This window comes from Perna viridis, chromosome 3 (genome assembly GCF_037379345.1).
Source record: "Perna viridis isolate PV_CMFRI_1.1 ecotype Kerala chromosome 3, ASM3737934v1, whole genome shotgun sequence".
In the NCBI taxonomy this organism is placed as follows: domain Eukaryota; kingdom Metazoa; phylum Mollusca; class Bivalvia; order Mytilida; family Mytilidae; genus Perna; species Perna viridis.
This window is the reverse complement of record NC_142447.1, coordinates 59,755,415-59,767,669: the sequence shown is the minus strand read 5'-3', so window position 1 is coordinate 59,767,669 and position 12,255 is coordinate 59,755,415. Positions and strand designations below refer to the sequence as shown.

General features: G+C 31.9%; 1 protein-coding gene across 2 annotated transcripts; it reads left to right on the top strand.

The window, feature by feature from the left end:
• The first annotated feature begins 20 nt into the window (after window positions 1-20).
• On the top strand, window positions 21-10,320 carry LOC148623168 (nondiscriminating glutamyl-tRNA synthetase EARS2, mitochondrial-like). 2 transcript variants are annotated; one of them, XM_088573740.1, is made up of 2 exons: window positions 21-164; window positions 8,366-10,320. In XM_088573740.1, exon 2 carries the CDS (start codon window positions 8,430-8,432, stop codon window positions 9,993-9,995), a length of 1,566 nt encoding a protein of 521 aa, XP_088429866.1. In that variant the 5' UTR covers window positions 21-164; window positions 8,366-8,429; the 3' UTR covers window positions 9,996-10,320. The 2 variants fall into 2 exon arrangements, with proteins under 2 accessions (XP_088429866.1, XP_088429867.1); XM_088573741.1 differs by having other exon boundaries at window positions 34-187; window positions 8,366-10,135.
• The last annotated feature ends 1,935 nt before the right edge of the window (window positions 10,321-12,255 follow it).

Genomic DNA, 12,255 nt, shown 5'->3' with positions numbered 1-12,255 from the left:
AATACTTTCCTCTCCATCTTCGGATATGATTCTTTTCCGGAATTCAGCATGATAGTTTCTTTCATGTTGCCAGTGTTGGCAGAAATTTTTACGTAGCTGGTCCTAGAGTGCCAACAGAGATTTATGTTCTTGGGCATAAAAATCTGAAAAATCTATCTATAAAGGTCAAGATTTTTCACTGGGCTAGGTTTGCATTATTAGAGTTTGGTCAACTGCTAGCTACTGAAGGATGGGGAATTTTATGCATTATATATTCATATGTTCATAATTGTGAAGGACTGGATAAGGACATACTAGTGGGGAACCTATCCTAAAAGGGATGGCGGTGCTGATTTGCTTAATAGGATACCGCTTCAATAGTATCCTGTGTGAAAAATTTCGCAGAGGGAAAAAAAATATCAAAGGAGTATGTTCAGAAAATATCAAAATCAGCCCCGAAAACTAAAGTATTTCAAATAAATTGAAAATTGCATAATTTACTAGTTGAATATGTGCTTTTCGCGAAAAACAAAGTTGCATGTGTTGCACTAAAATTGTTGAGGTAAATAACGCAAAATTTGAAAATATACCCGAATTGTATTAAAATAGCTTATTTCATGAGACATTTTTATGCAGAAAATATAGGGCGCATTTATCAAACTCTTTGATATTTCAACAAAAATAGCCTTCTGTACCATTACAACTGACAAAAGATTTTGTTGTTCATAGCTTGCGCTCTATATTTTGGGATTAAAAACTACCCATAATCCTCACATTTTTGTGAAAATTCTTCAAAAACTGTGTAGATGCAGAGTTTTGTGCCCTCCTATGAAAAAATTATCATGCAACAGCATGTATTTTCTGTATATTAGTATTCAGATAGTATTTTAACTTTAAAATAGGCAAATAGTAAAAAGTAAGTTGAAACTTTGGCAAAATAGTAGGCCAGAAACTAGTGTTAGTGAATTTACCCCTTTAATCCGGGGATATTTTATTATAGCTAATGGCTATTAAATTGTTTCCATACTCAACCTTATGATGATTAAACACACAAGTGTCTGAAAGGGTTTTCTTTAGGGGTACTGTGAAAAGTGGGGCTAAATGGTTTGTTGTTGGATAAAACAAGTTCACAGTTTTATAGGTGTAAACAATTTGGATAGTTTTTGATATGATATGTTATCCAGGATGCTTTTAGATGTTAATTTTCATCAAGGAATATTAATAAGTATCCTGAATGATATTTCATGGGATGTTTTACACACAGTTTTTCATCCAGCATATTATTTAATAATAAATATTATCCATTTTATCAAGAGTATGAATTATGTTCACTCTTTATGTGTGAAATATATTCTGGATATTATTTGATAGTATGAAACAATATCCTGTGTACTATTATGAATTCTGATCACTCTATGTGAACTATTTTCTGGATATTTAATACTGTAGTGTGAAATAATATCATGTGTACAATTAGGAATACCTCTAGCTTTTTCATAATATACTACAGTAAATATCATTGTTCAAGTAGTGGTAACAATTTAGTAGGTGAGGAAAATTTTTCATAGTGAAATAATATCCTCTGGGAAAAAAATAATGTGAAATAATTTCTACAGGACAAGATAGTATTATGTCTTACACAGTGATATCCAGTGAATTTTTTTTTTATAATAAACTAAACTTTTCAAGCTTGATTAGGGGGCACCAGTTCCTTTGATGGGGGGGGGGTCACTTCCTATATACTAGTATATATACAGATGTGTTGCTGGAATTGGTCTGTCTAGAGTTGAAATATATGATTGGGTCCCTTTCCTATGTCAATGGGCTGATTTATCAAAGGGTCATTTTTCTACAATTTTTCTTAATTAAATAATTTTATGATTTATTGCTTTCCTGCAACCTGCTGGAGACCTAAATGGTCTCTTAATTCAAAAAGATGTTAGGTACACACGGAGTGTAACAGTGTAATATTAAAGTTCCTAGTATTTAGTCATAGACTATATGAATATTTCTTGCAGACAAATATGTGAATGCTGCCCCCAACCAAATTTTAAAAAAACTGACACCCTCCCAATGTGTCCAGTCCTCCGGCCTTCTGGGGCACCTATGGCAATGGATACATTGTCCATGTTGCCACTTGAAAATTTGATGGAGACATATATGAACAACCACATGAAAATGAATCTGTTTGAAGCTCTAAAATACAGGTTCATAAAAAGCTCCTTGAGCTTCTCTCAATCTCCTTTGTAACCACTTTGGTTGTCACATATCTACATTAATTTATAGTAAACATAGTGACACTTAAGTTGTGCAAGTTGTAAATAACTTCAAATTAAGATACCTTAATCTACTTGTATAAAATCTTTTACAGTTGTATATACAGGTCATGAAGTGCACTTTTTCATACCCTGTCCAGCATATAGAAAATTTAAGCAAGATTTCATTAATAAAATGAAAAAAAATCAACAAGAATTTCAATTCAATTACTGAAAATAATGCAGTACATTGGCTAATTTAACACCTGTGCACCCCACCAATAATCAATTCCAATATGATTTTCATGTACCCTAATACCTCTCATTTAAATATTAATATCTATTTTGTCAGTTTTGTTTTGGACTTGACTTGATTATGGATTGGATTAGTGTTCCATAATTTTGTTGTTACCCTTATTTAAGAATCATTTTGTCACCAAAAAAATCAACTGAAGCATTATTAGCTCACCTGACGGAAGAACATGTGAGCTATTGCCATCACTTGGCATCTGTCATTATTAACAATTTTTCAAAACTCTTCATCTCTGACATTACTTGACCAATTGAAACCAAACTCAGTATGAATGTTCCTTGGAGTATTCTGCACAGAATTGATTTGTCGAAAAACATGGCTGCTGTTACTAAAAAATAGAACATGGGGGTCAGACAGTAGTTTATTTTTACATATATCTCCAAAACTATTAGGTTTAGCCTATTTGACTTGAATAAAAGTGTTCAGCATGATGAGATCTATCAGTGGTCAAATTTTTATTTTAATCTGTTAAACCATGTTGGAGTTATTGCCCTTTTTCAACATTTTTTTTCTATTTTCAATGTTATTTCTTACAAAAATCTTCTCTGACTCTACTTGACCGATTGGAATTAAACTTGGTATGAATGTTCCTTTGGGTATCCTTCATAGAATTGACGTGGGGATTTTTGATCCATCGAAAAACATTGTCGCCATTACTAAAAATAGAACATGGTGTGGGGTCAGACAATATATCTCCAAAGCTGTTAGGTTTAGCCAAATTCTTTCAATAGCTGAAATTACCGTTATTATAGGCCCTTCAAAAGTCTTCAGGGATCAAAGTTGTCAGGCGACTTCTTGTAACAGTTATTGCCCTTGAAAGATAAAAAATGATGATTTTTTACAGTTTGAAAACTTTAATAGATACAAAGAAACTTTCAGTCACTATAATGATCCTTATGATAAGTCCTACCAAATTATACTTGAGTCAAAATTGTTGGACAACTCCTTGTTAAATTTATTGCTCTTGAAAGACAAACTTTAACAAGGTGAGCCATTCAGGCTCCTGGGAGCCTCTTGTTGTATTTTTTTTTTGCCACATTTTATACCCTGTTGAGGCAAAAACCCAAGATTTTTCTTTTTTGATTCTACAATTTTGTTTGATCTGCAGAAAGAAGTAAATTGACGTTTATTTGTACCACTGGGCAGCCAAATTTCTCAGATTTCTAATAGTATCAAGAAAGTTGCAATAACATTTACAGTTAGTGAGTCATATGCAATATATTAACCCTATTCCACCCAAAAATGGCTTAAATTGACAAATATTTCAATGTCAGAATCCCGAGAGTATGAATGCATCAGTAAAAGATAGCTCATTTTATATTTTCTGTTTAGAATTCGTTTTGGTGAAATGTGACAATTTCCATAGTTAGAATTGATTGAAAATTGCTAAACATTGGAATTTCTAATTTTCCATAAAGAGTTTTTTAAATTCGACTCGACAAACAGATCTCAAAATTAATATCATTCGATAGATAATTCAATTTTCTACATCATGAAACCATGAAAAACTAATTTTTATGTACAAATTTTCGTATCATATTAAAAATATTAACCTTCCCCTGGAAAACATGTCTCATTCAGAGCCAACACTGTAAAGCTCACATTTTGGGCATTTATAATTAACCATATATCTAACATACATGATAAATAATGGAGCTTAGTTGTTTCTTTTTTGGTTTGCAATTATTATATACTGGTAAAAAGGTGAAATTTTTTGGAGTTTCTGATTTTCTTCTATTTGAAGACATTTCCTATATTTTTTGTCGATTTGTGAAAGTACCACAATTCAAAAGGCTTTTACATGTTACAGTACCTTTATATAGTGATTTAGCTTTAAAATGAACTCAAGTAATAAATATTTGAACTAGTTCAACTCCTTTGAAAAAAGAGTAATCAAGGAAACCAAGATTCTAGTGGAAATCAAAAGAATGTAATTAAAGGACAAAGACAAGACAGGGAAAACAGAAAACACAACAAAGAAAAAAATAACCAAAATAATACATACAAAGAAAAAAATGTAAAGGTACTACTCAGATTAACACTAAAAACTGGGAGTATGGACCAGGTGCACCGATAGGGTAAGCGTCCCCTGCTTTTCTAGAAACACCTGCTGAGTCGCTCATTATAAGTCAAATCCAAAGTAGACAAGAGAGAATGGAAAAACTAAGAGCAAATCGGTTCTCATGGTGCAGATGAATACACTGTAACAATCCACAAATTCATAATGACAACCATAACACTTCTGTAGTGATGACTTCAATCTTGTAGCAACATAACTCTGTTCCAGAAGCCTAATTGTAAGAAGTCTAGTGCAGTACAATTAGTTTGTGTAGTTACGGCAAGCTCCTAGTTGTGATTATGAAAATTCCTTACGCAGGTGCCAAAAGAATGTTGCCAAAAATTAAAAGAAAGTTGACAATATGGAATGAAAAGTCAGTGTTTTTCGTATAGTTAGGTCAACAGTATTCCTTTTCTGTCAATCTCTAAGTGCAGGTCATGATACGAGGCTGACTTTACAGTGTCTGTAGTATCCTTTTTCTCAAGTTATTTGGGATAGCTGCAGTGCATAAAATCCCTGAAACTATGATTGTTTAACAATTATCTATATAGCAGAAACATTGAGAGACCTACCTCTGAAAAAAACCGCCTCAACATGAACCAAAATGCTAATTTTTACCACATAAACACTATAAAAAAGATTTTGGGCACTGTTGTTTTAACTATTGATGTACCCAACATTTTGCTATTACGAACACTTTATTCTTAGTTTGATGGTGGCAATAATGACATTTTATTTGAAAAAAGTGAATTTTGGAAATTTCAGATGTTCTACCATTTCACCTGTTATTGGCATTTTTCTTCAAATGCTGTATTTCAAACAAGCTGATGTATATTCAAAAACATTTAAATAGCATTTTAGCTTTCTAATTAGCTAAAGTGATGAATAAGTAACCATATTCAAGGCCATTTGCTTGAAAAAATGGTACCTATTCCTCCCTAAAAATTAAATAAATAAAATAAATAATTGTTCATGTATAATATATAACAAGACTGAATGAAAAATAATAATTTCCATGAAACCCTATAGTTCTCATGTGGTAGGTAAGCATGTGTTAACCGCAGTGGGGTATAAGTATGTCAATCATTCATTATACTTGCTTCATTTGCTCTTGAAACAAATGATAATCTGTAAATCTGAAATTTGCCTGTTTTAAAATATTGTCCTCTTGGATATTTTAGCAGTGAAATTAAACATACATGCTCTACAAAATAATTTATATATAAATATCTCCATTATAAAGTGAGCAGGGTGTTATAGCAAATATTACTTACAATGTACTTTAATAACTTTACTTAATTAAATAGAATGCTCTCAAAATATGTCCTATATTCGAGGAACACATTTATCCGTACACTGATATGATTATAATAAATGCTAATATTTTCCAAAAAATTAATTCCTGAAACCCTTGGTGCGCGCCACTATGGCATGCAAATTGACAAAAACAACATAAAACTATGTATCGAATTATATGGAACAGTTGTGCTATCATGTTAGTATGTCCACTGAAATATACATTTTATTTCTTTTGAAATCTTCCAGCAAATTTTTGGCCCTGTGCTGGTTTATATTGCATGATATATTGCTTTGTGATATCAAGTTCAAGATCAAATTCAAAATTTTCTTTAAAAAAAAATGATTGATAAATGGTGCATGTTTTACAGTGATTTTGGCATTGCCAGTGCTTTAATCAAATTTTGTCAATTTTGGATGTTTCTCCACTATTTCCAATTTGTTTGCTGCACTTGTAGCTTGATACTTGGTAACAAATGAATGGTTATGCCCAAATGTCAATAGTGTTTGACAGTGTTGGTCATTAATGTGCCTTCATGTTGTTATTTGACTTTTTAGTTTATATTGCAGAAGTGTCATCCTTCTGATATTGTGGATTTTATTACTTTTGTTGTTGGGGCCTTTCAGTGTGGTAGGTGTACCATTCTTTCACCTAAAAGGCCTTGTTCATTATTTTGGCTCAGTGGAAGGGTAAGATGCTATATAAATGTTTTTGAATGTACAAAAGATTGTTTGAAGTACAGTTTTTAGGAAACAAATGGCAAGTGAAATGGAGGAAAACCTGAAAATCTCTTTTCTTAAGATGAGGTCATCACCTTAGAACTGGGAATTTAGTACCTGGAATGAAAATATATGTTGGAGACATTGATATGTATAACTATAGTGCCCAAAATATATTTTACTTTGTTTATAAGCTAAGAATTAGCATTTTGGTTCATGTTAAGGTGATTTTTTTTCAGGGGTAGGGATGACAGTTTTTAACCTAAATGGAGTTGACCTAGCTCAAATATTTATTACTTTGGCTCATTTGAAAGCTAAGACACTATATAAAAGTACTGTATCATACAAAAGCTTTTTTGAATCTTGGTGTTTTTACTGTTGAAATGGAAGAAATTTTGAAATTCTGAAAATTCCCTTTTTTAGATAAGGTCATTATTGTCACCTTAAAACCAAAAAATGAAGTGTTTTTAATGACCTGATATATTGGATACATCAATATTTCTAATAGTATTGCCCAACATGTCTTTTCTACATTGTTTATATGGTAAGAATTGGCATTTTAGTTAATGTTGCAATGATTTTCAGGGGAAGGGTGGCAATTTTCCACATAAACTGAGTTGAAATAGTTCAAATATTTATCACTGGCTCATTTGAAAGCTAAGACCCTATGTAAAGGTACTTAATCATATAAAAGCTTGTTTGATCAACATTATTTCAAAAATAGGACACAATCAGGTGAATTAAGGAGAAAATAAAAAATTATGAAAATTCCCCCTTTCACAATTATATGTGATTGTAACCCAAAAAAGAAAAAAAAAACTTAGTGCTTTTATTGAGCAAATATGTTGGATACATCCTTATTTTAATTATAAATGCCCAAAATGTGAGCTTTACAGTGTTGGTATGCTCTGAAAAAGCCACATTTTGTTTCATACTGTTTTCTAAGGGTAGGGGTAACATTTTTAATATTATAGGAATATTCCTGAAGTTAATTATCTGAATGATACCAGTTTTGAGACTTTTATTCATGCAATAACTTGAGGAGTCAAATACTATATAAGCCATTTTTTACTTAAGAGTAAATATTCTAGGGATTTTGACATTAAAAAAGGGCTATTTAAGTGAGTAAGGGGTACATATTTTACATACAACTCAATAACTGGAATTGTTACAGTAACTTTCATGAGCTGAGACATTGCGCTACATAATCATATCTTACTATATTTAGTTTATTGATATTTGATGTCCCAGGATGACTTTTTTGCTCTAACAATAAAGTCTAAAAATCCTGACTTTTTTACCCAGTGGGATACAATTACAAGCTTATATTCTGAGAATATTCTTCAGCGAAAAATTGATTTGTTAATGAGAGTTATAAAGGTACTTGAAAATCATCATGAAGTTGATCAGTGGGAGGGGTGCGTAGTGGACCCTTCCAGCCCATGGACTAATATGTATTTAATTTTGAATAGAAATTCATTATTAACTCATAAAGCTTCAATTGAATATACAAACAAAGACATGTATCAAGCTTTGTGTTGGTAAAAATATTTTAAATCACTCCAATCACTGCCACTCTTACTCATATAGTTCTAGATATTATAGTTCATTGATAATTTCTCTCCTGTTTATCTGTAATTACACATGATATTGTGTCATAACCATTTACTATAAATGTGTTTGAACCAGTAAATATTTATTTGTATTTGGTAATTTTTATTTACAATAGATTTTCTATTTTAGATTGTTATTGACTGTTACAGTCTGTTACAGTCCAACAACAAAAAATAAGGTCATTCTTACCAAAATGTTTCGAAGCTACAGCAGAAAATGTATTTGGATCAAAGGATTGGTATTTGATCAGCTTCATCAATATCAATGTCTCCGGTCTGTTCATGGCATACGAGTAAGATTTGCTCCATCTCCCACAGGGCAGTTACATCTTGGATCACTAAGAACAGCATTATATAATTACCTCTTTGCCAAATCTCAAAATGGAACATTTATACTGCGAATTGAGGATACTGACCAAACAAGAAAAGTTCAAGGGGCAATGCAAAATTTAAGGAATGTTTTATCATGGGCATCTTTAAATCCAGATGAAGGTCCTGGCATTGGTGGAGACTTTGGTCCTTACATACAATCCCAGAGAGTCCAGCTGTACCAGAAGTACATTGAGAAACTTTTGGAGAATGGGTCTGCTTACAGGTGCTTTTGTTCTTCCAGGAGGCTAGATCTTCTTAGAAAAGAGGCAATTAGGAATAGGGAAACAGTCAAATATGATGGAAAATGTAGGCATTTAACAGACAATGAAATTAAAATAAAGTTGGAAAAATGTGAAGAGTACACTGTTAGACTGAAACTTACACAACTGGACAGACAGTTTGAAGATTTAGTTTATGGTCCAATAGATATAGACCTTACTGAAAATGAAGGAGACCCTATTCTAATGAAATCAGATCAATATCCAACTTATCACTTTGCTAATGTGATTGATGATCATTTAATGAAAATTACTCATGTTTTGAGGGGAGTAGAATGGCAGACCTCAACACCAAAACATTTAATGATTTATCAAGCTTATGGTTGGACACCACCAAAATATGCTCATCTCCCTCTTATAATGAATAAAGATGGTACTAAGTTGTCAAAACGACAAGGAGATATTCATGTTGAACATTTTATAAAACTTGGTTACTTTCCAGAATCATTACTGAACTATATAACTATACCTGGAGGTGGTTTTCTTAGGTCTGACTACAATGAAGTGATGACTCAAAATGAGTTGATCAAGAATTTCGAGCTCAGTTTAATGAAAAGAAACTCTGGTCGATTGGACCCAGCACATTTAGAGAGGATCAATCAAGAATTTATTAAAATGAGAATTTCTGATGGAAATTTGAAAGAATTGACTGATAAATTACGAAAAGTTGTTGAATCCAAGTATTGTCACAGTTTTGAATCTAATACACAGTTAGATGAACTAACAAATGAATATTTAGGGCAGATTATAAAGTGGGGCCAGACTAGAGTTAGTAGGATAGAAGAATTAGTCAGTTATGACTTTGACTTTCTGTGGTTGATGCCACAGACTTTAGATTTTCCAAACATTGACCGTCCATGTGATGTTCTGCAGTCTTGCTTGACATGTGTGAAAAATTTAAATGAATTTGAACAGTCTAACATCACTTCAGAAATGAGAAAAGAAGCCAAAAGCTCTGGAGTCAAATTTAGCCTTTACATGAAATTTTTAAGGCTTTGTTTGTCAGGTTTGAAAGAGGGACCATCAATTGGTGAAATAATGACTGTTATTGGTAAAGCTAAAACAATAAAGAGACTTCAACATGCCATTAGTATATTTGAGAAAAAATAACTTTAACATTTTCTTTAGAAATTCAGTCAAGTTCTTGAAAAATATTGAAAAAATCCTATCTTGAGTGAAGCAGGCTTTTCATTATATTTTTTTGAAAATAAAAAGGTCTAAGATTTTTGGTTCTAGACTGAAAGGTGCATCATATGATATCAAGTGTCTTCACTCTGTTGAACATTTTGAGTTGAAGGTATCAAATGACTTTTATATACTATAAAATGTAAACCTTGGACCCTGAAACAGAACATATGAAGGACTTTTTATTGTGCTCATCTGGTAATTTTTGTTGATTTTAAACTATTGTGGTAAAATAAAACTTATCAAAACAGCTCTTATTTTTAAATATTTTGGTGACAATCTAGTTATGGCCCTTAAAATTTCGCATTTTTTATACCCCCACTTTGCTAAGTGGAATGTAAGTGATTGGGGTGTCTCTCCTTCCTTCTGTTGCACAGAGGGGTATAAAGTTTTTTTTTTTTTTTATTTATTTTGAAATCATTTAGCTGATTTTTGGCCCTGTATTGTTTTTAATGCATGATTTATTGCTTTGTAATATAAAGTTAAGAGATCAAATTCTAAATTTTCTACAAATAATTGATATCTGGCGCACGTTTAAAGGTGTTTTTTTTTTCCCACTATTTACAAGTTGTTCTGCTACTCTTGTGGGATGATACTTGGTTAGAAATAAAAGATTTCCCCTTAATGTCAATGTTGGTCATTAATGTGTCTTTGTGTCATTATTTGACATTTAGTTTATTTTGAATAAGCATTAAGGTTCTGTTACATTGGATTTAATTCCTTTGTTGTCGGGGCCTTTCAGAGCTTACTTAAAGTTGTGTTTATTGAAGACCTTTTGGTGATTTAGGTATTTACTATTTTTATAAAGGTTATACAATGAAGTATTAGTTGCATTTCACCATATCTGTTCCTTTTTCTACATCACTGAATGGAATTTTGATGAAACTTTCACAGAATCCTTATTTCCTTATTTTCACCTCCTTTTTGAGATTTGATCCAAATCTATTTGGAAGTCAGAAAGTGCATGTTATCGAGGAGAGGGGGTATCACTTTAGTGAGCATTGCTAAGTTTTAAAAATTCCTTGTTTTTAGTTGATTTCTCAGAAACTTGAGTTATTTCTTAGGATATAATTTGAAAGTCACTCCATGAGTAGGTACATGTAATATATTTATCCTTCTTATGTATCAACAGATTTGATGGCTTTTGAACTATTTTCAAGTTATAGGGGTTAAAGGGGCCAAACAAAGCCGAGTAATTGCCCTTTTTCGAGGTATTTTTGCTATTTTTTATGTTATTTCTTCCAAAAATCTTCCCATTACAACTAAACTTAGTATGAATGTTTCTTAGTTTATTCTGCATAGAACTGATTTGTTGATTTTTGTTCAAAAAACATTGCTGCTTTTACTAAATATAGAACACAGGAGTTAAACGGAAGTTTTTTTCATACATCTCCAAAACTGTTAGGTTTAGCCAAATTCTTTAAATTGCCAAAATGATCCTTATGATAAGGCCTACTGAAGTCTGCATTGGATCAAAGATGTCGGACAACTCCTTGTTAGATTTATTGCCCTTGAATGGTGAAAAATGATGTTTTTAGCAGTTTTTCAGCCAATATCTGGAAAACTATAATAGATAGAAACTTTCAGTTGATGAAATGATCCTCATGATATGTCACACCTAAGTCTTCTTTCAAGTCAAAATTGTCTGACAGCTCTTTGTTAGCGTTATTGCCCTTGAAAGGCAAAAATTGAACCATGTGAGCCAGCACTCCACAGTATTGCAGAACTGCCTAATTTTGGTCTTGTAATCTGATGCTTTGTAACATTTATCACTTTAAAAAATTGTCAAGCATCTGTAAATCTATATATCTAGAAATAGCTCAAGCCAAGGCCTTCAGGATGCAGTAAAAATTTTCTGGAAAAAAATTACCCACAGCATGTAGGGTTACCATAGAAACCATGCAAAAATATGCGAAAATTTGCAAAAAGTTCATAAAATCAGGTTTAAAAATATCAAATTTCCCGCAAAATATCTGAAATTTTTATTTCATCCCCTGAAACTGTTCAAACTTTTTCCTTCGAAAACCCCTTCCTCATATGGGCATCGCCGGTTAGATTTTGAGCTATTTTCCTTTGTAATCCACTTATTAAATTTAGCGTGGTGAAAAATTGACTTACTTTCACTTTCACAATGAAGTCAAATTGTCATTGAAAAAAAGTTCCTTCAACATTGAAAATATATAAA

Coding starts and splice junctions, on each gene's coding strand:
- LOC148623168 (XM_088573740.1), top strand. CDS start 8,430: ATGTTTCGAAGCTACAGCAGAAAATGTATTTGGATCAAAGGATTGGTA.